The sequence below is a fragment of the Antechinus flavipes genome, chromosome 2, assembly GCF_016432865.1.
Source record: "Antechinus flavipes isolate AdamAnt ecotype Samford, QLD, Australia chromosome 2, AdamAnt_v2, whole genome shotgun sequence".
Lineage (NCBI taxonomy): Eukaryota > Metazoa > Chordata > Mammalia > Dasyuromorphia > Dasyuridae > Antechinus > Antechinus flavipes.
In genome coordinates this window covers 40213000-40237230 of record NC_067399.1, presented here as the reverse complement: position 1 = coordinate 40237230, position 24231 = coordinate 40213000, and the positions used below count along the sequence as shown (strand labels likewise).

The 24231-nt window shown below is 42.1% G+C and overlaps 1 protein-coding gene across 3 annotated transcripts in view; it reads left to right on the top strand.

Moving 5' to 3' along the window:
* The first annotated feature begins 9456 nt into the window (after positions 1 to 9456).
* KIFC3 (kinesin family member C3) overlaps positions 9457 to 24231 on the top strand; it is a 58931-nt gene continuing 44156 nt past the window's right edge. For 2 of the 3 annotated variants that reach the window (XM_051974556.1, XM_051974557.1), the window contains exons 1-3: positions 9457 to 9603; positions 20991 to 21189; positions 23654 to 23793. In XM_051974556.1, the coding sequence (XP_051830516.1) occupies positions 21027 to 21189; positions 23654 to 23793 (303 nt within the window). In that variant the 5' untranslated portion in view covers positions 9457 to 9603; positions 20991 to 21026. The other variant, XM_051974559.1, reaches the window with a different exon arrangement.

Here is a 24231-nt window from a genome sequence, read left to right as displayed (position 1 = left end):
ATGGTTTTCCAAGTACTTTACAAGTATCCCACAGCCCACTGACCCATAGTTCCTGAGGATACGGGCAGGGAGGGGGAAGGGGAGCAAGGTCATTCTAAAAAGGCAAAGAGTACCAACCCCTGTGTCTCTTATTCCATCAGGGCCTTGTACCCACTGCTAACAAACATGGTTTACTCCTGAAATGGTGGATTAGTACAATAATCACTCTGAACTAATTATTTTTTTATTTCCCCTTCTTCCCAGAAGGTTTCAGCCTGCCTATTGCCATTAATCTCAAAAAGCATTTCTCCTAAAGGAGGTGCTCAGGATTTTGAAAGAAATAAGATTCTGGCTCTAGGTGAGTTGCATATAATAAGGAAGCATTGACATACAGATATGAAGCACTCTGGTCTGAATATTGCTGCAGAGTGGTAATAAAATTTAATTATTGATTTGCAGCTGATAAAAGAGTCCTGGGCTAGTGCGGATTTGACTGAAAAGCTGGGATTCTATTGAAAGCAATCATAAAATATGAGTTCACCGATGCTACTTTATTTTTTGTTTTCCCTTATGGAAATGGATGGTGGTCTAGCACTTATTTTTTTTTATTAAAGCTTTTTATTTTCAAAACATATACATGGATAATTTTTCAACAATGACCCTTGCAAAACCTTGGGTTCCAAATATCCCCCCCTCTCTCCCGCCCCCTCCTCTAAGTGGCAAGCAATCCAATATACGTTAAATATATTTTAAAAATATATGTTAAATCCAATGTATGCATACATATTTATACAATTATCATGCTTAGTGTTCATTTTTAAAAATGAGACAAATCAGAGTAAGGATGTGGCGGGTGTCACAATGTATGCTTTTATCTCCTGTTTTTACAGATTTTTCTTTTAGAAAATGGGGGTTGTTCACCGAAGATCAGGCTAGTCTGTCTTGTTTAAATGATAAGTTATCGTAACAGCTGGGTCTGAATTAGATCATGCCTTTTCTCCACGACATTTCTCATCTTTGTTCTCTCCCAATACTCCTGAATGATTTGCTTGTTTTCACAGTTTGTTCCCAATTTAACCTTTGGAGGCTGGCCCTGTTTCTAGATTTTACTGCTGCCAGGTGCGACACACTCCTGATGAAATGAGAGATTTGTAAAGCACTTGGTGCAGTACCTTATACACAATAGAAGCAATATAAATGCTCGTTCCTTTCCTCCTTTACTTAATTTTTAATCATGAACTCAATCATTGCATGAGATTTCTGGATACAGAGAAGAATACAGTGAGTGGAGATTGGAGATTACTATTTTCTCCTCCTGGAGCCTTTGTTTAAGTTTTTTTTTTTTTTTTTTTTTTTTTAGCAGAGCAGCCACATTAAGTGGGGACTGATTTGCTGCATTCTCCTCTGTCTGAACTCCCTGGGCCCCTGCTTTAATCAATTTGCTCACCATTCCCTCCCTCCCTCTCCCCATTCCCCAAAGCTCTACGCATGTGTCTGGATTTGATTCACAACTTCGTTGGCAGTTGGAAAGCAATGCAGAGAAAACCAATGATTTGCTATGCAATGGATCCCCAAGATGAGTTTGTTGATTTACCTGCGTTACTCAACTTTCTACTATACTGCCCTTTTAAGTGAGGGTGCTGGGGTGAAGGAGAAGGGTGTCTGATTGCACTACTCCCAAAGCTCAAATCATTAAGGTTTCCTGGGCTTGATAATGATTATTGGATGTGTGTATCTCTCTATTTCTAACGGCCATAAACACCAGAGCCCCCAATACTTCATTCAGATACAGATTGCAATAATCCTCTCTCTCATTTACCTCCTACAGTGTGTGTGGGCAAAATTTATGTGACTACATTAGGGAGAAGAGGCAGGCAGGGTACCGGTTCCAGGAAGATGAGAATGGAGACACCATGATGCGAGTGCCTATGTGGGGACTTCCTAGGTTTCTGACTCCATTCACCTAGGCGATGGTGACGTTGATAGGACAGGTGGAAGGTTGAGACTTGCAGCTATGACTAAGTCCCAATTTTGTAAGAGTTTATGGTAACTGGCAGAGCTTAAGTTTCTGGCTGCTGTTTGCAAACAAGGACCACCCCCTGAGGAAGGTAACTGAAAATGAGGTGATCAGCTGTCTTAGAAATTAGGAAGGTAACCGTGGGTGGTGTGATACCCTGTTTGTTATATTTATATGAGAGATAAGAATGGAGGAGGAGGAAGAGGAAGGACTGCAAGGCCATCAAAGCTCAGGAGATGCAATAATGATTTTCTAAAAACAAGCACAGCATTTCTTTCTTTTAATATTTTATTTTTTCTCAATTACATGTAAAAATAATTTTTAATATTTGTTCTTAAATTTTGAGTTCCAAATTCTATCCTTCTGTCTCTCCTTCCTCTCTCCATTCTCCAAGACAATCTGATATAGTTTATACATGTGTAATCATGTAAAACATTTTCATATTAGTCATTTTGAAGAGGGAAAAAAAACTTACACACACAACAAAATAAAGGAAGGAAGAAAAAAGAAAGTAGAATGAAGAAAAGGAAAGAAAGGAAGGAAGGAAGAAAAAAAGAAAATTGAAGGAAGAAAAGAAAGAACAAAAGAAAAGGAAAAAAGGAACAAATGAATGAACAAAGGAAGAAAGGAAGGGAGGGAGGAAAAGGAAGAAAGGAAGGGAAGGAGGAAGAAAGAAAAAGGGAAGGGAAGAAGAAAAGGAAAGAAGGAAGAGAGAAAGAAAAGAAGAAAAAAGAACAAAAGAAAGAAGGAAGAAAAAAATAAGTAGCATGCTTCAATTTATATTTAGAAGTCATCAGTTCTTTCCCTGGAGGCAGAGCATTTTTCATCATGAGTCCTTCAGGACTGTCTTGGATCACAGTAGCACTGAGAATAGCTAAGTCATTCATAGTTAATCTTCATACAATATTGTTGTTACTGGGTATAGGGTTCTCCTGATTCTGTTCACTTCATGTAAATCTTTCTAGGTTTTCCTGAAAGCATCCTATAGCTTTTCTATAGCACAATAGTATTTTTCATTCACATACTACAACTTATTCAGCCATTTCCCAACTGATGGTCATCCCCTTGGAAAGTGAGGGCAGCACAAAAAGAGCTGCCATAAACATTTGTATAAAGTTAAATCCTTTTCCCTCCTTTTCTTTTTTTAAATTGCAGCACAGCATTTCTATTATCTGATGTTGCTGTTTCTTACTCCTCTTTCCCTTCCTCCCCCTCTTTCTCCTGCTCCCTTTCTTTCTCTTTTTATTTCTTTCAAGAAGAATAAAAAGCTCTCAACTATAGCGTAGAGAGTTCCTGCTTATCTTTGCTTCCAGGTATAGTTGGTTTATTTAAGGAAACAAGAAATACATGCTATTATGATTAATAAAATAGTAAATAATAATTAGCATTTATAGAGAGCCTTAAGGTTTGCAGAACATTTTACAAATATTTCATTTTATGGTCACAATTACCCTGGAAGGTAGGAAAGTAAATACCATTGTTAATCTATATTTTACTGATGAGGCAGAAGTAAAATGATTGACCCAAGTCACATCAACTAATAAGCCAGGCAGGACTTGAAATGGGCTATTTTTTTGTCCAGCTCCAGTGCACTATCCATTGTGCCACCTGGTAGTTTTAAAGATTCCTTACAGAAAGGAAAATACTTTCTGAAAATAGACATATCCTGAGACAAAGCTGATGAATCTTCTAATTAATAGAGAACTTAGAAAATGTTAGCACAATGTCAGGCAGTCAGTCAGTCAAGCAGAATTTAGATCTTTCCCAGGTTTTAGTTCAAGAAATGACCCTTGCCATGTCATTGGTCTTTTTTGAGAAGGAAGGCCCACCGTCAGCACCGTCAGTAACAACAACAAGAAGCAGCATTCTCTATGTGAGATTCTGTGCCAAGTGCTTGGAATAGCAAGAAAGAAACAAAAAAGAATCCTGCTTTCAAGGAGTTGACATTCTAATGGGAGAGACAACATACAGACTACTCTGTACATACAAAAATATACAGACGCATGGGAAGTAACTGATCTCAGAGGGAAGGTACTAGCCTTGGGGAAGGGGGATGGGAAGGCAGAAGTGAGGAGGAATGGCATTCCAGGTATGAGAGATAGTTGGATAACAGCATGGGAGTGGGAGGTGGAGTGTCATGCATGAGGAACAGCCGGGCGGCCAGTGTGGGGTCATAACTTGTGTGGAAGAGAATGAAGACCACCAGAAAAGGTGAGAGCTTAACAAATGCTTGTTGACTGACTTTCTGAATGGAATAATTTGTCGATGATAGAACGTAGCGTTACCATAAATCTTGAACAGAAGAGAGTGAGAGATCCTAATCCTTAATTAAGCCTTTGTGTATATACAGGTCCTGTATATATTTTTTATGTTGGGAAATGCTATGACAGGTCCCGAAGTTATAAACACGGCAGAGGAAGGGGCTATAAAAAGGCGGGTGGAGATTCATGGAAGATGAACATCTAATAAGGTTATAGTATGAATGATAAGAGGCCAGAATACGATAATCAACCAGCATTCATGAATGTATTATGTACCTAGTATTATGCTGTGTGTGATAAATGTAAAAGACAGAAAAACCATACAAAATTCTCTGGAAGGGGACATCCCTTTGACTGAGGGGAATGGGCAGAATTCATGGATGACTCTTGGCAGAGTCCCTTGAGCTAGAACTTGAAGGAAGATCATTTTAATCCAAGTGTAAATTGTCACTAAAAAAATTGGCTAAAAATATTGGCAACTAAATTTGAGCAGCAGATGGAGTGGAATGAATGGGAAAGAAGAAAGAATGAGGAAATAGCATTAATTAAATAATGTGTCATTGGTATGAACGCTACATTGCAAACCATTCAGGGGAAAGAAATTAAGAGCATGGAAGGCTGGGATGGTCAGCACCGAGATTACTGCTCAGGTTTTCTGTAGGAGGACTATGATTTAGAATGGCAGAGAAAGGAAAGAGAGACTGGCTGAGTTACCTCGTGGCTGGATTCTCCACCCCTGATTAAACTCACTAAATCTTTTTATTATCCGGTGTTTAAAGTACATATCTACCTAAATGCATTGTTTGACATTCCTTTCATTTTTTCTCTCTGGGAGCTGATAAAAAAAACAAGGTCAGTTGACCTTCATTAATTCTATCTATCAATCAATGACTGTTCCTGACTTCCCTGCCAAGGCATGTCTTTGGAGCTACCTGAGGGGAAGGTCACAAAACTGGGAAAAGGGCAGATTTCCTGTTGAAACTGAGAGTTCAGTGGACAAATGACTGGTGCATTTTACAACAAACAGAAGTGTTTACTCATGAAGTGAAATGAGGCAATGAGCTTAATTTATTTGGAGTGAAAGTGATCAAGTTTTGGGATTCCAATTATTTGGAACATGATCTCAATTCTCCACTTTGCCTGAGTGTTTATAGACAAATACACACACACACACATATATATGTATACACACATATGTGTATATATGTATGTATTTATACATATACAAGAACATATATCAGTGAATAATGGTTTTTTTTTTTCCTTTTTTCTCTAAAGGATAGTAATATGCACCTCCATGGGGGTAGTTAAGTACTTTTTAAACCTTCTAGTGCTACATAAATGTCAGCTATTATTATTATTATTGTTATTGTTAATAACAGTGATGGTAGTAGTGGTAGTGGGTAGGGATGGTGATAGTAGAAGTAGTGGTGCTGGTAGTGGTAGTAGTAATAGTGAGAGGGGCAGTAGTAATGTAGTAGTAGCAGCAGCAGCATTAGTACTAATATTTAGGTTGATCAATAACCTAATCAATCAATAATTGATATCAATCAATAAACTATTATTAGGTGGCTACTATGTGCCAGGCACTATGCTAAGCATGAGGGAATACAAGAAGTAGTTACAAACAAATAGGGGAAGATAACATAAAAACCTGGACTAAGGGCATCATGAAGTTTAGAGAAATGTACACAGATTCTCTGGACACCCTCCTTAAAGGGAAGATTTGGGAGGAGGAAAAGGACATGGTGCTATCTTTAGTGGCAAAACAGAATTCCTTCAACTTCTTGGTTCTCCCTGCGTTGTTCCCTCCTGTCTCTTGCCTAATGAAGACAAGGGCAGGTACAATCTTCCTTTTGTATTTGTATCCTGAGCTCCTAGAACAGCGCCAGACACATGGTAAGGTTAATGAATGCTTTGCAATTAAGAAAATTGTTCATAAATCTTTTAGACTATTTCTATCACAAAATTGTCTCTTGTGGCATCCTGTCAACAAGGTCTTCTGGGATGCTCCCAAATAGAATTCTTGGCACTAGCAAGATTTCCCCTGGAATTTGCCATGTTCTTCCAAGGGAGCGATAAGAAAGTTTATGGATTCCACCAGTATTCTCAACATGTTCATTTTGTGAGGTGGCTGGTGTAGTGATGGCCGTTAGATTATGCTTTCCAGAGCAACTAACCTACAAAAAAGAAAAAAAAAAGGAAAAAAAGGAAATGGAAAAGAAAATAGATAAAAATAAAAGCCATGTAATACTTCTTTTCAGCATCTCCAGCCAGATTTCTTAATTTGGATTCAGAAAATCCTTATCCCTCCCCCTTCTTTGTTTTTCTTTTCCTTTCTCCTTGGCTTCTTAAAGTCTCTTTGAGTCTAATAATAGTAGAACTGCTATCAGAATAATTGTTAAACCTTCTAAATACAGCTAGGTCTTTAGTGTTAGATATTCAAAATAAATTCCCAAAGTTTCAGATCCATTTTTTTTCCAATCATACTGGCCAAGGGCTCCTTCAGTAGAATTTTATTTTCAAAAAATGTTGGACCTAATACAAAGAGGGACTTAAATGAATAGGAAAGGTATCATGGAGTGCTGGGTGTAGGTCTCCTAAGAGAATGGAGGATATATTGACTTTGGGATCTAGGACATTTCTCAACTCTCCTGTGTTCTAGGACCTAGTGGTTCTCAAAGTGTGGTTCAAAGAATTCTGGGAATTTCTGAGATCCTTTTGGAGGATCTACAAATTCAAAATTAGTTTTTATTTCTAATATGGTAAGTATAAATATAATTTACATAAACAAAAACTTTTTGGACAGATCCTCAGTCATTTTTAATAATATAAAGATACCGATAACCAAAGTTTGAGAACCACTGTAACTATCAATTGCAGGGGAAAAAAAAAAAAAAAAAAAAACAGCGAGGGACTGAATTGTCAAAAGAATTACCCATCCGGGGATCCTTTTAGAACAAAAACATGGTAAGATATCACCTAATTAAAACCTTCAAGATCAGGAATTTTTAAAGGTGTGTGTGTTTGTGTGTGTGTGTATGATGGGCAATCTACTAAAGTCTATGGACTCTTTGGAATAAGGTTTCTAAAGACATACAATAAAACACACAAGATTACAAAGGAAAACATTTTCTAATTTTTATTTTTTAGAAAGCATGCGATATTTTAGGTATCAGCTATTGTGGCTTAAAAATCCATCACTCAATGAGTACCCTCTGACCATCAAGACAGGCCCTTGTATCACTCTACCTTTAGCCAATCGTTCCTTCTCATTGTCTTTGAGAAGCCAGAGTTACTGTGGGTCATGATCAAGTATGATGGGAGAACTTCTATGAAGGATTCTGACAAATAAGGGATTTCTAAATCCACTTCCATACAGTCTCTATCAAAGACCTATTCAAATGCTTCACTGTGGTTTGCAGGTGACCAGGAGTTGTGCTATCATTTGCCCAAAAGACTTTTGCCAGAGAGGGGATGCATTTAAAACCTGCTGTTGTTCAATGACTCTTTGTGACCCACTTGGCGTTTTCTTGGCAAAGATACTGGAATGATTTGCCATTTCCTTCTCCAAATCATTTTATAAGTGAGGAAACTGAGGCAAGCAAAGTTAAGTGTGACTTGCCCCAGGATCACACTAGTCACACTAGTCTTCCTAACAAGTCAACATCTGAGGCCAGATTTGAATTCACAGAGTCATCTTTGTGATTTCAGGCCTGACATTCTATCCACTGTGTCACCAAGTGTCCTATTTAAAATATACAATGAGCCATATCTTTTTGGACTTGGTTAATGGTTTTGGCAGATTCTGCATATTTATGATGAATTTTATTTTTCCTTCTTTTAAATTGTCCAACTGGGGGGAGGAGCACAGTGGGAAGGAAAATATTAGTTGCTTGTGATTATCAGTAAGTAGATAAATACTTCTAAAAATTGGAGACTCTTTGCCTCTTGTGTCTGATGAGCAACCTAGCTAAATTTGTAGAGCCCATCTCCAGGTTGAAGAAATCATTTTGAAACTCTTTAAGATGGCTTACTAAGTCTCAGAGGGAGTGCAATCTGTCAGGAGAGAGAATGATGATGACCCTTTTGGACATTATTGATGACATTTTCCATAAGTATAGACACCTCTTCCTCCCAGTATCTTTCTATTTATCATATTTTCTAAATAGACAAATTATGTTCCATCTGAGAACCCAGAGGCCCTGATACATAATTTGCAGTCTAAGCAGGACTTTGCTTTGATCAAGATTCTTGACTTTCAGCCCAGGGCCCAAATCCAGACAATTCTCACTCACTCTCCTACCAAGCAGCAGCAGCAGCAGACAAAACCAGCCTTTATCTCTCTGAGCATCTTCGCTGCCTTTGATTCTGTCTTTTTTACCTGGAAAGCCGAGAGGGGACACTGAGCCCATCCCTCCCCACCCCCGCTCTATCTCCCGCAGAATCATCATTCAGGCTGCGTGTAAAGTCTCTTTCTTTTACTCCTTCCACACGCCGGAGGGGAAATATTGCTGTTCTCTTCAGAATAAAATGCCGGCACTGTTTGGGAGACAAAGAACAATGGCTCCCTGAGTTACTGCTCCTAAGGTCAGCTGTCATTCTTGTCTCCTGGGTTTAAGGTCCTCCTAATCCCTTCCTTCTGTAGCAGCAGATTTAGTCTGGGGGCTTGATAAGGGGGAATAACTATTCTTGGGTCTGGTCTGGAGCTCTCTGCTGATTCAGGAGTTGTCGGGGGTCTCCTCTTCCCTCTCCCCCTTAGACATCAAATTAGTTTGTGTCTTTTCTTCCTTACCTGCTCTGACTACCTTGACCCGTGTTTGGGGTTGGGAGGGGGGGCTGGAGGGTTTGGGGAGAAGGGGGCGTTCTGCAACTCGTCCCTGCGCTGTGAGTGTGCAAGGGTCCGTACGGGTGTGCATGGGTGTGCATGCGTGTGAGCGCGTGCAAGCACGTGTGTGCTCGCTACCTCGGCCCCGTACCTGGGGGGGCGGGGCTGGCTGGTCCTGGGAACCCCCTTTCCCTCCGCCCCCCCACCCCTCCTCTCCAGCTCCTCTCCTCAGCCTCTGGCTGCTTGCCCACCTCCAGCACCGAAGAATGTCTCCAAGTGTTGAGAGCCGGTTACCATGGGAACCCGCAGCCGTTCGAGTTAATCATTTCCTGTGGAAAGTGTAAGGGGGGGGTGGGGGGGAAGAGGGAGGTCAGAGACGACAGTGTGACATTCCTGCTTCATACCGGGCGGCCGGGCGGCCGCGGGGATGCCGGAGCAGGCAATGCCCTGGAGCTCCTCTCCCGGGGGCAGGGGAGCTGCCGCTCGGGAGGGACCCCGGGCTGGGCAGCCGGGACCAGGTGAGTCACTGGCCCTGGGGCCTCCACCTTTGGGGGGCGGAGAAGGGAGTGGTAAAAGCCTCCCCCCCGCCCCCAGTTCCATCTGGACGACCACCTCCTGGCTTTTCCAGTCTCCAGCCCAGCTCCAGCTTGGCTTTCTCTCTCCACCCCAGAGAGCCTACGCTTGGAGATCTTTCTGGGGCCAGCTTGCCTTTCCCAGCTTTGCATCCCCAGGACACCCCCCCTCCGGCTGCCGGGGATCCCTCGAGGGGAACCCGGTCCCCGTCAAGCCGGGCACTCGACGTGCTGCGGCGGCCCCGGTTGTGGAGGGGCTGCGGGGTGGGGGGAGGAGGCAGGATGCGCTCTGTAAGGAACCCCAAGATAAGCCCCCACCTCGGCATTTTCTTCCCTGCTAGTTTAGAGGTGCAGTTAGGGACAGAGGGGCGGGGCTAATTTATGCTTTAAAGCTTCTTTAGGGAGATTTCAGCTCTTTAAATTCCCTTACTGGATTGAGCCCGGGCCCGCCAGCTCGCTCGCTGTGTTACCTTGGGGGTGGGGCGAGGTGGGGGTCGATTACCGAGACCCCTCCTGGGTGGATCTGAATAGGCAGCCCTCCCTGGGGGGTGGGGGCTGCACGTCTCAGGATGAAGCCGGTGTGGACATCGAGAAATACGGGTGCCGGAGGGAGGAGGTCGGGGTGGAAGGGGGCAATCCTGGGGCCGCTCTTAGGAGGGGTCCTAGGCAGACAACGTAGCTCGGTTTCCTTGGGCAGCTACCGGAATAGAGCCTGGCCGTTAAAAGTGTAAATGGAGGAGAGCCAAACGGAGGGCCTTGGCGGGGAGGGAAAGGGAAGGGGCTTTTTTCAAAGGAGGGGATCTGTGCATTTAGAATTGGTGAACAAACGCCTTGGGATGGGAGGGTCTCCTTTCTCTTCAGTCATTTCTGTCTTTTGTAAGTGGAAGGCCCTCCCACATTTTCTCCACAAGATCTCCATCCCCTCCTTTCTACTCCCAAGCAATCTCCCAAGCTTAGGCCTTTATTTCTTCTGTCTTAAATTAGTATAGTCTCCTAATTAATTGGTTTCCCTCCTTCTAGCCTTCTCCAAATATTCCACTGTTTCCACTGCCCACTTAATGCTGTTGTATGTGCCTTTGCCCACAGTAATTTCTCCACTCAAAAAACTTCAGTGGCTATCTCAGTATAAATTCTTTACCTTGGCATTCAAAGACTTCATAAACTGGCTCCAACCTACCCTTCCAGCAACTTAAATGAATATTGATTGACTAATTGATCTTTATACCCCATTCCTATGCTGTGTTCCAGGTTAATTGAATTTCTCTAGATCTCTTTTTAAATCCTCCCCTGTACCATTTTTGTGCTTTTGCTTTTATCATCCCCTATATCTGGATTCTCCCTCCTCTCATATTCATCTTTTGAATTCCATTTCTTCCTTCAAAGACCTCTCCTGTGTCACTTCTTCCAGGAAGACTTCCTTACTTGACCCCAGAGAGATAAAAAGGATTTTTCTCAATTTTCTCATACTTGGATCTCTCCTTCAAATTTCACTGGATCAGAGGAACTTCGAGATAGAAGGAACTTTGGAGGCCAGCCATTGAGTTCACCGTGTACTTGAGTATCCTTGCTGCAGCCAAATAGTCTTTAAGGCCCAAGGATTTCTATCTAGGGAGAACCTACTCCCACCTAGGCCATCCCATCCCATGCCGGGATAATCCTACCCAGCTAGAAAGTTCTGTCTTTATATAAAGCCCAAAGCTGCCTCTTTCCACACACAATGCCCCCATTTTTGCCCTCTGGACCCAAGTAGACCAAGTTGAATCCCTCTTTTTATAACAGGCCTTGAAAAACAGCTATTTGCAGGCCCTTCTCTACTCTAACCCCCCCTCCCCCCAGTTCCTTATATGGTATATGTTCAAGGCCCTCTCTGAATGCCTTCCCGATGACCAGTGTCCTTACCCAAATCTGGCACCCAGAACGGAACCTAATACCCCAAATATAGTGTAGCCAGGACAAGTACTTAGAATGCCGTTCTTTTATCATAGCTTTTCATTCATGCATATCTCCTCCTGGTTAAATTAGAATCTCAGAAGCAGGTCCATATTTTGTCAGTCTTTGCATTTCTGGTATCTAGTATACTGAAAAACACAATCATGATCATAATAACAACAACTAGCATCTGTACCGTTTGTTAAGGATTTGCAAAGTGCTATACCTGTGTTTATCTCATGTAATCCTCACAACAACACGGAGAGGTAGGGTGCTATTATTTTAATACATTTAAATTAATACATTTAATACATTTACAACTTAATGCATTAATACATTTAATGCATAATACATGAGGAAACCGAGGCAAGGTGACTTGCTCAGGATCCCACAGCTCTATTTAATTTGAAGAATTGTTCGCTACGAGTATTTTTCCAACAGTCCTCTGGACCTTTTCTTTGGCCAGGACAGAATCAGCATATAGAAGTCCTTATTTTAGAGCGAAGTTTCCATGTTGAAGTCCATATTTTAGATCAAGGCTTCCAAAGACTGGAGCAATGAACCAAAGTACATTTTCCAACCGCCCCAGACCTTTCTCTTGGGGCTCAGCTTATCGGGCCCCCAGCCTGGGGAGTACGAACTTTTGCTAGCCTTTTGTTGTGTCCTTGACAGTGGCCAGGCCGAGGCCCACTGGAAACCAGGCCGATGGAAGCTCGGCCATCCTTCCCCGATTTCCATGGGGCTGCACTCTCACACTGAACCAGGAGTGACTGCTGCCTTGGGCTGCCTCTGATCCTAATCTCTATTCCCTTTTCTTCCTGCCTGACTTTTGGGATCCACCCGTGTTTAGGGGAATGTTCACACCCAGGTAGGTTAGGTTCCTGACCCATTACTTTCTTAGGCTGAAGGTTGGTCCAGGTCACCATTAAGCTAAAAAGATCTAGGGAGGTTGCTGGATAGAGAACAGAGTCTTGTTCTCTTGACGCAAAACTCGGAAGTTATTTTGGATTCCTTGAGGTTCTTGACCTCTCATATCCAACCGGTTGCTAATTTTTGCTGTTTTCTTCCTGTCCGGTATCGCTCTGAGTCACTCTTTCCTCCTGTGCTTTCCTTCTCTGGGCTTTCCCTGACCTGGGCTCCGAGTGCAACCTTCCCCTTCTTTTTTGGTCATATCAGTCATCTGTCCCAGAGCACTGGAATCAAGCTTCCCTTTGTAATCTCCAGCTGCAGTGTTGGAGGCAGGGGCCCAACCATGATCTCTAAAGGTCCTTCTTCTCCAATCACCTTGTCTTCTGCCAGCAATAGTTAGAGCAACTCACGGGTCTCCATTTCTTTGAGCATTTCAGTGTCCCTAGGAGAGCTAGGCAGTGCAATCTTAGCCCCGTTTTAGAGATGAGGAAACTGAGGTCAGAATTGAGTGACTTGCCCAGATTCACACAGCCAGGATGTATCTTGAATCAGAATTAGAAGTCAAGATTTTTTGCAGTGCCTCATTTTACGTGAATTGACTTATCCTTTAGCATATCGTTGGAAAAAGTAGAATTCCTTCTTCAATTGTGTGTGTGTGTGTTAATATCCTTCTCTCTTCTTATTTCAGTAGTATCCTGAGCTTTTTAAAGCACATTCTCGTAAGAATTCATTTAAGCCTCACTGTAATCCAGGGAATTGTTATTATTTTAAGTGTTATATATTATAAATTTATTTGTATATGTTTACATAATATGTTTATAAACATAAATATATAAACATGATATAAATATATAAATAGGGGATTGTAAAGTGAACACCTTAGCCCTGGGCAGTGACTAGATCTAGAATTTAAAAAACCTGAGTTCAAATCCAGGCTCAGACATTTACTGGCTCAGTAATTTTAGACAAGTCACTTTTCTGCCTCTCAGTTTCCTCAATTATAAAATGGTGATATAAAACAAACCCACCTGGAAAGGTTATTGTGAGGATTGCAAATGAGAATATTTGTAAAACACTTAGCACAGTGCCTAGCACATAGTAGGTGCTTAATAATTGCCAATTCCCTCTCCTTTCCTCCATTGCTTTCTAATCAGCTTGTGTGTGGAGTGGAGAATCCACTATTTAAGCAGTGGAACTCTTTATCCTTCAGGTTTGTGGGATCACCCCTCTAGAATCATCTCAGAAGTTTCAAATAAATATTCCAGGTCGCATTGACTGTAAAAACTCAAGCACAACCAAACCAGATTAAAATATATTTGAGAAATATATATTTTTTAAATGCAAAAAACATTATGTAAATATAGAGTTTCCTGAGTCAGCAGTGCCGGCTGGGATCCACATATATAGGTTAGAGGTCCCTTCTCCCCTTCTGGTTCTTTTTGGCTTTGATACCATTTTACAGATTTCTTTACCTGAGCTGTCCCACACATCTCCTCCTCTCCATTCTCTTGGCTTCTTAGCTATTCCTCTCACTTGGTTTGATTCCATTACAACTTTGTGCAAGTCAACATTAAATTTTTTTCTCAATAATATTGTATTTTTCCAAATACATGGAGACAGTTAATATCCATTTCTGTAAGGTTTTGTGCTCCAATTTTTTTCTTTTTCCTTCTCTCCCTCCCCTTCTCCAAAACAGCAAGCAATACAATATAGATTAAATACACAATTCTTCTAAGCACATTTCTATATTTGTCATGTTGTGCAAGAAAAATCAGACCAAAAACGGAAAAAAATCACAAGAAAAATCAAACAATAATAGCAAAAAAGGTGAAACTACTATGCTTTGATCCACATTCAGTCTCTATAATTCTCTCTCTGGATGTGGATCTAAGACAACATTTATTAAACTCCAACTTTTTGTATATTAGACTGAGGAGATGCAGAGGCAAAAATAATATAACCTCTTTCCTCAATGAGTTTACTTTCTACTAAGGTGATAATAAATATAGTTGTAATACAAGTTAATTTGAAGAGAGAATCAGAGAAGGCTTCCTAAAGCAAGTGGCACCTGAGCTGAGCCTAAAAATGAAATTAAGAATTCTGAGGTAAGGCATTATTACCATGTAACCCACCTTGCCACACCCATTGGTGTGGAAACACTTAGCACACTCATTGCCGTGGAAACTCAAAATTCAGGAAGCAATTCCCTGGTAGTTGGGGAAACATCCTGCAATTGGATCTTAAGGGTCTTGGACTGGACCTGGAGAATCCTATCCAGAAGGCTTGTGTCCTCGAGGTGGAACATGAATGGATTTCTAGGAGAGAAGCTCATGAAGTTACGGAGCCCTACTTTTCCTGGCCTTACTTTTGGGGCTGACATAATGGCTTATATTGGGTATGGGAAAGAACTGACATGGAGGCAGAGGGTGAAATGACAAATTTGGTGAACAGTATGTAATCTGATTTGGATGAACTAGACAATCTGAGAAGAATATTGATGTGAAATAAGGCTGGAAAGGCAAGATAGAGCCAGAATAAGGAAGGCCTTAAATTCTAATCTATATGTCTAAGTGCTGTTGGACCTGGGGATTGGATGAACTAGAGAATCTGAGAAGAATATTGATGTGAAATAAGGCTGGAAAGGCAAGATAGAGCCAGAATATGGAGGACCTTAAATTCTAATCTATATATCTAAGTGCTATTGGACCTGGGGAGTTGAGATACTGCACTTTCTCCCTCTCTCCTCCAGGGGCTTCTTTCAATTTTGGTCCCAGGCAGATGAAAACTGGGTTTGTTCCCTGAAGTTGTTTGGTCTGTAATGGAGTGGGTAGGCTATTTTTCTCACATTCTTTGTTTTATAGGCTCAAATTTGTCTTGTGTTGAGCATCTCCCCCTAAAAAGGAGGTATAGAAAGGTACTTTGTGTAAAATATGAATCAGATATGGGAGAGCTATTTTTTTATTCTACATTAAAGAAATGCTAAACAGAGGCTCTTAGGTGTGTCTAAACCGAGACTTAAAATGGGTTATAGTGATTTATAACGACTCATACTTTCTTGGGAAAATGATACACGGAACAGGACATGTTGCTATTTGTAGGACTGGTGAGTAGGCACTTTATATTTCACCTTGGCTTTGCACTGTTCCATGCAGTTGGCTTTAGATCGGTGTCATCTGGAAGATCAGGTCAGAGGTTGAACACCTCCCCTTTTTAGAATTCATTTTTTCTGATGAAGAAACTCCCCTATTGACAATTCATACCAGCCAGGATACCTAGTACCTCTAGGACTCTTGAATTTACCAGTTTGCCTCCAAAGCTGGGCACTTGTATCTTAGGATTACTGTTCCCTCATGTATACTTAGAAAACGAAGCCCAAGGTTTAGCCCACTTAGCCTACTCTAGCTAGCATATAGTATACTATATGCTATATGCTGCTTCTTTGGAAGAATGGTATCACTTCTTTTTTACCCTTGTCAGGAGAATTTCAAATATTATTGACATGATCTACAGAAGAAAAAGGAAAACAAGAAGTGAGGAATGGTCACTTTTATTTATTTTTTAGGCATTTAACAAATGACTAGAAGTTTATTGATTTTTTTTTTATTATAGCTTTTTATTTACAAAATATATGCATGGGTAATTTTTCAGCACTGACCCTTGCAAAACTTTCTGTTCCAATTTTTCTCCTCTTTCCCCTTACCCCCTCCCCTCAATGGCAGATAGATCTATACATGTTAAATGTGTTAAAAGTATATGTTAAGTACAATATATGTATACATGTCCATATAGTTATTTTGCTGCACAAAAAGAGTCGGACTTTGAAATAGTGTACAATTAGCCTGTGAAGGAAATCAAAAATGCAGGCGGACAAAACAGAGGGATTGGGAATTCTATGTAGTGGTTCTTACTCCTCTCCCAGAGTTCTTTCGCTGGGGTTCAGTTCATTACTGCTCCATTGAAACTAGTTTGGTTCATCTCATTGCTGAGGATGGCCAGGTCCATCAGAATTGATCATCATATAGTATTGTTGTTGAGGTATATAATGATCTCCTGGTCCTGCTCATTTCACTCAGCATCAGTTCATGTAAGTCTCTCCAAATCTTTCTGAAATCTTCCTGCTGGTCATTTCTTACCGAACAATAATGGAATGGTCACTTTTAAAGATTCGATAATCCAGCAGGCAGATAGGTTGCTCAATAGTTAGAACACTGGACCTTGAATAGGAAAACCTGAGTTCGAATCCAGCTGTATGACCCTGGGCAAGTCTGGAGAAGGAAATGGCAAATTACTGGAATATCTTTGCAAAGAAACATCATGATCCACAGGATCATGAAGAATCAGACCCAGCAACAAATCCAGCAGTCAATGAGGAGACTGACTTGTCATTCCCAAAGTCTTCAGAGCTCAACTAGCATCCGTGACTGTCCAAAAATGGGCAAGGCAACTCTGGGAATGTTCCATGCTGTGGAAACCCTATTATGTTAGTCTGATAGATCAATAAGGTAGTCATAATAAGATTAGCTAGCATCTATGTGCCGGTACTGTGCTAATCCCTTTACAAACATTATCTCATTTGTCCTCACAACCAACACAGAAATGGGAATTTTATCTTATAGGAAATAAGGTTTTCCATTGAGCTTTAACCTTGTAAAGCCATTTTCGGCCTCAGTTCTTAGCCAGCCTTAATCACTGAATGGGCGTCTCCTCAGTCACATCGAGACTTGTTAGAGATCTCAGCTGAGTCCAGGGCCATCTCCAGGCATCCTGATCTCTATCTGGCCACTAGACCCACATGGCTCTGGAGGGGAAAGGCAGGTGACTCTGTACGGCCCTCCCTCACTGCAATCCAACTCGCTCACATGTCACAGAATCATCTCCTGGTCCTCCGAGGCATCCTCGGGACCAGTAGCAACAACCTCATGAGATTATGAGGACAAATATTGGTAATTCTCCCAGAGGACGACAATAGAAATATCCTGAATGGCATCATCTCATGAAACAGGGAAAGAGAAGAAATGGAAGAGAAAAAAATTGAATTTGCAGAAAGTTGGCTATGAGCTCTAAGCCCGGTCGTCTTAAGAACATTTAAAGATGAAGTTGGAAAGCAAACAAAGAGGTCATGAATGAACAGATGTTGAGATCATGGAATATACTATTGCCATTAGGCGTAGGAGAGACAGGATCCACTTGGGTCCCAATATCATGGCATCCTATTGTGCTTACCAAGCAGGAGTTACGTGAGGGAAAAGAAAGATGGGAAAAGCAACTAAATCCATTCTCAAGCTATGGGAAAGGGGGAAGATAACCAACATTTTTTGGGGAAAACTTTTACTGACTCATGACCAAAAAAGACTGCCAAGAGGCCATTAATCATCACCATCCCATATGCCTACTTTGTTGTCTCTATAAAATCTTTATGAGGAGAATTTACATATGTATCAAGGGTATCCTTAATGAAAATACATGAAGAAAAGGTGTAAGCCTTTGCAAATAGATATACAAGAAGCACGAACAGGTCTCAGGCCAACAAGTCATCCTATCGACAGGGAGGGGTCCCCATTGTGTTGTTTGCATCCAACCCCACAACATTTTTGAGCCCCCCATTCATAGTAATTCCTTTAATCTCTTTCTCAACTCTTATTGCCAAAGCTAGCATTTCTAATACAGTATTAAATAGTAACGGTGATAGTGGGCAACCTTGTTTCACTCCTGATCTTATTGAGAAGGGTTGCAGTTTGTCCCCGTTACATATGATGCTGGTTTTAAATAGATGCTACTGATTATTTTAAGGAAAAGTTCATTTATTCCTATACTCTCAAGAGTTTTTAATAGGAATGGATGTTGGATTTTATCAAATGCTTTTTCTGCATCTATTGAGATGATCATATGGTTTTTGTTAATTTGATTATTAATACATTCATAGTAATTCCAAAGGGTTTGGTATGATGATCCAGTGGGAAAAGAATCCATCTGATATTATTTGATCTGTATATTCACACCCCATTGAAGTGGATCATTTGAACATACATTTTATAAAGATCCATTAAGGCAGGGATTGGGTGTTTGTGGAATGTTTGTTTCCCTGATGGTTCTGTATTTATCCAGTAATAATTATGTATTTATGGGATTGGATTAGATTGGTTAGGAATACAGCTCCACAGTGAGTTAGGCACAGAATTGAATAGCATGAATTGCCTTTATAAAACTGCCCGGTTCTTGAATTGATTCCTCAGCTTCTCCCTGCAACAAAAACACTCTTACAATCTTTGTGAGTCTTCTAATACTGGATGCTGTGAATCACAGAATTTCCCAGTCTCTGAAGAATTGAGCTTCCCAGAGGGCAATGGGGAGATGAAGGAGGCTTCTGAATATTCCCACTGACTACTTGAGTGCAGGAAGCAAGTGAAAGATGGGCCACAAAGCCCTTCATTTGGAAAGGAAAGGAGCCAAATCACATGGCAGGAGCCAGGGAAGACCTGTGGGCAGACGGCGGGCTGTGTGGGGACCTGGAGGAAGGAGTTGGATGAATCCCTTTGTGGATGATTCATGGGGGGAGATGTGGGCAAGAGGCACCTAGAGTGAAGAAAGGTACATGGGCCGGGATTTGCACCAATTCATGTTGATGGCTTCAGAAATTTAATGAAGGGTCGAAGAAGTGGAAGAAGGGTGAGAAAAGAGGAGAGGGAGGAACTGAATAAGACAAAGGGGTCATGCTCTGAGTTCCAACATCTTGGGGGTGGGGTAAGGCTTGGTACATGGGCTTCTCGTTGCCTCATCTGGCCTGGGTGGCCATATTATAGAGTCCTAGGGTTTACCCCATATTCCTAGGAATCCTTCCCATCAGGATCAATTTTATTGTCCTCCATTAGACAGTGAGTTCATTAGTGAGCTTTTCTTTTTGTGTATTCCAACACTTTAAATAGAGTGCCTGAGATATGATAGGGGCTTAACAAATGTTTATTGAGTGCTTGGTACATAGTAGGCACTTAACAAATGCTTATTGAATATTTGGCCCATAATAGGAGCTTAACAAATGTTTATTGAGTGCTTGGTACATAGTAGGCACTTAACAAATGCTTATTGAATCCCTGGCATATAGTAGGTACTTAACAAATGTTTATTGAGTACCTGGCACATAGTAGGTACTTAAATCCTTATTGCTATTTGGCACATAATAGGAGCTTAACAAATGTTTATTGAGTGCTTGGTACATAGTAGGCATTTAGCAAATGTTTATTGAGTAGTAGGTGCTTAACAAATGCTTTTGATTGATAGACTGATAAATCCTACCTTTTTAGTAAATGCTTCACCATAGATGCTTGGAATTAGTTGTGAGGAATGAGAGGTAATATGGCTGATCTCACCCCCTCTCCAAGAGTCAACAAAGCCCTCATCCTTTCATATAAGCTGTACCCTCCAAGAATCATCCTCTGTTAAAGATTGCTAGGCTTTGAGCAGACACATTTATCTTGCTGGGTCTCAAGTTTTTTAATATAATACAAGGATTGGGCTAAATAACTCCAAGGTCTGTTCTGATTTTGGTTGCTTTTCTCATATTTAACTCTTTGTGACCCCATTTGGGATTTTCTTGGCAAAGATAATGGAGTGATTCGCCACGTCCTTTTCCAGCCCATTTTACAGATGGGGAAACTGAGGCTAACAGGGTGAAGTGATTTGCTTAGGGTCACATAGCTAACAAATGCTTGAGAATGGATTTCAATTCAGGAAGATGAGTTTTCCTGACTCTAGGTCCAGTCCTCTATCCACTATGTCATCTAGCTACCTAAGTAGCTGTTAAATAAATGCTTACTGCATGACTGGCTGAGTAAACCTTAAATATAGAATTGTTAAGTTATTTTAATAAATGCTTATTGCATGACTGGCGGAGTGGACCTTAAATACAGAAATGTCAAGTTATATTTTTGTTTGCGCATATTTAAGTATACTTATACATTGTCAGGTATCAAGGTGGAGGAATTGAAGCACAGGAAAGTCAGGGACAGGGGATACCTTCTGTTTCTCCAGGTGATCACCCTGGGATGAGACCACTTTAGCCAGGGTAATGAAGTTGCTGTGGCTGACTGGTTTACTTACCCCCCTTTTCCCTCTGGGAGATGTAGGGCTGGAAAGACCTCCTCGGAAGGATCTTGCTGGCTCTTTGGGATGTAGTTGAAGAAATGGGGGCCAAAATAGGGGCGGTGACTGTGGAAAGGCCCCCTCCTTAGGCAGGAGAGCCTGGACTAAATGCCAGCCAACCCCCTCTTGTTTAGTTGTGTCAGGTCACTCGGGGAGGGATCCAGCTGGAAGCTCTGTCTCAGCTGTCCTTGTCCTCAGATCAAGTGACACGTCCCCAGACCCTCACCCAGAAGGCTCATCTGTGGGGCCATTTTATAGGAAGCCAGCCTCCTGGACGTACCTGCCTTGGCGCCCCGGGCTGCCTCCTCCTGGGAAGCCAGGCTGCCCACCTTTGCCGCTACATCCTTTTTCTTCCTCAGGTCCCCAGGAGCTCGTGGACCATTGAACCCCGTGCGATGATTACATCTCTAAAGACCTGGAATCCGGGCAGCGCTCCCTCTGCCAGGGCCCCGTGGAAAGGAAGCTGTGCCCAGGACAGTGGGGATCCTGTGATGGCCAGCCCCGCCTCTCCGTGCTCCCGCCCTTTCCCACACGCCAGCCAGGGGAGGTGGAGAACTGGTGAGTCCGCATTTTTAAAATGTTTTTTTTTTCTCCGGATATCACAGATGAGACTAAAGTTTCCCACTGAATCCTAAACCCAGTCATAAGCAGGCAGGTAATTACAGGGTGGCCAACGAGCTGCCCAAAAGCTCTGGCTGAGTCTCCCCGGGAATCTGGGTGTCCGCCTTTCTTTCTCTGACTGCAAAGCAAAGTCTTGAAAGGAAAGTTAAACTTTAACAATCCGTGGTCAAAAAAAAAAAGAAAGAAAGAAAGAAAGAAAAAAGAAAAGGAAAAGAAAAACAAAAAGAACAAAAAAAGAGGTGTGATGTCTGATCTGTCCAGGTGGTCGTTCGCTGGTTTCCCTTTGTCCTTCATCTGGAAGCTCTTGGTTTAGCCCTTTTTATTTTCTCCCTCATCTCGTAAACAAGGTAAGTGAAGTGTCTGGTTAATGTTTTCTTCGCAGGCTTCTGACATTTGATCCCGCTTGGGGCTCTGTTTGTGAGTTGTGTTCAGAGTGTGCTGGGCAAGTCCGGTGCATCCCGTGGCTGTTTTGGGGTCTCTAGGGGGCTTTGCCAGGGCTCAGCTCTCTCCAGGGTACTTAGTTCCAGATACTGGAACTCCTTCCCGGGAAGTAGCTTGAAGAAGGGGCGGCCGGGAGGGGAAGGAAGCCAATCCCAGTGTGGCTCACCTCATCGGCTGCTCAAGTCTCCTACTCCTCTGGCAGCTCATTTGTTCTATTTTTCTGGGTCACACCAGCCTCCCTGCTCCCCTTTCACCAGTGTTGGGGGACTTGACTAAGGGCCATCGAGATGTGAGTTAAATAGTCTGGTGGAGTTTTAAAGGCAGTATTGTCTGGAATCGGGAGCTACATGTGACCGACTGCTCTCTTACTAGTCTTAGGTGACTCTGCTTACGTTCCGTTTATTTATTTTTGGCCACAAGACAAAAAAGAAGAAAGGCTTTTTTTTTTGTTGTTGTTGGTTTTCTTTTTCCTCTCTCTCTCTCTCTCTCTCTCTGGAGTCAGTCCTTTTATTTCACACATCTTAAGCAAAAGTGGGTATCAGGAGGGTGGTCTTTGACAATGCTAGTTGGCTGGCTAAAGAAAAGTTCCTTGGGTGGAGGTTTCCTTGAATGCTTCATGCTTTAAAGGCTAGCTATTTTATATCTATTTCCATTTCCCCTCGCATTCCAGAGATGAGAATAAGGTTTCCCACCTTCTCAACAAGGAGGTTCCCATTTATTGTGAATGTTATTGTCCACTCTGGGAAGATCAGTTGGATTAAGACAGGATAAGTAAAGGTCGTCAGATTGACGAATTAAGAGATCATCGGTTTCATTTGCTGTAGGGACAGTGCGAATTTCTAATATTGTCTAGAAAATGACTCGGTCTCCTTTGGACCTAGAAAAACATAAAATCGTAGTGATGATGATGATGGTGATGATGAAAGCTTGTATTCTGCTTTAAAGTTCATAAAGCACTTGACATATATTACCCCATTTGATCACCTCAGGGCCAGGCCAGACCTCCTACAGACCAAGTACCTGACATAATACCCTATTTGATCACTCCAGGGTCAGGCCAGACCACCTATGGGCCAAACTAGAACTAGGGCTAAAAGGGAGTGGGGGAGGAATTGTCAGTTGCCCCACCCAGCTCTCTTATTGCGAGAAGACAGCCCTTTCTCAGCAAACCTCGGGCCAAGGGAACAAAGAGGTGAGACTTGAAAAAGCATGTGAAGTCTTTTTTTAGACTATTAGAGAGGACTTTTTTTTTTTTTTTTTGACAGCTGAGACTGAGGGCTCACAGCAAGCATTTGTTTTAATGAGTGTCCAGAGAGGTCTTAGGAATCGGGCGTGAAATTTCCATCCGAGAGATGTTCGGCTCAGTGTTATCAGTACACTTAGGGGGTGAGGGGAGCTGAGATAATTGAAACTAAACCCCACAGTTAATCACCTTACCCATGAGTTTTAACCTCTGTCTTTGAACAGACCTGCTAACAAGTGGCAGAAGGGGTCTGTTTTTTTCCTATTTTCTTTCACCCTCTCTAGGGTTCTAACAGGCAACTAAACTGGGCTGAAGATAAGAAAGCAAGAAGGGGAGAAGGGAGGCAGGGAAATGGCTAGAAAACCCAGAAAGGGAATAATCAAATCCTGGAAACTGTGGAACAGAGAAAAATAAGCAGCCTGCATGGGCTGCTGAAAAAATTTTCCACAAAGACAATCAACCTTATTCTCCTTCAAGTCTTTTTCTGGGCCACTTATCCCCTTAAATGACTGAAGCTCGCCTGTCTGGCTGATGGCGGGACTGGGAACCAGGGCATGGGCCATGAAAGAAGTGCCAGCAAGATAAACATCCAATATCAGCTTCTATACCTGAAAGGAGGAGGCCACAAGAAGGCATTTAAAAATAACAACTGATTGATTGATTAATTGATTGATTGATTGGTGAAATCTCTTTAATCTGAGTTATATTTTCCCCAAGGTCTTGGTAAGGATACAGTGGGTGGCAGTGAAGAGAATTCAGGTCAGACCTCTACGCAATCGACCCCAGCTCAGCGTCGAGCTCTCAAAGCAAACTTGTCTGGATCTGGAAGCCCTCGGAGACTCTACCTGACTGTCCAGGTAAGGACTCACCTCCAAGGGAGATGAAATCCTCAGTCCCTTAGAAGAGAGGGGAAAGAGGATGGCTCTTCCCTTGGCAAGCTGGATTCTGTTAACTTTTCAAGGGGAAGGATTATCAGAGGAGAGACGGAGACCTATCTTCCTGCCAGGATCCTTAGCACACAGCCTCCCTAGGAGCCTGTACCAGTGAAGCAATTTGCCTTATTAAGATATCTTATAAAGATCTAACGAGGTGACAGAAGGTTCTCCACCTCTCCCTGAAAAGCTGTTGAACACAATGAGAAGGGACTGTCTGTCAGCTCTGCTGAGTTCCACAGGAACCCCTCAGGGAGGACAGGTACCATTGGGCAACCTGACCAGCCAATTGGGATCCATTCACACCCTTCCACAGCTTTAATTCCTAAAACTTGCGCAAATAGAGCTAGAAAAGATTTTCAT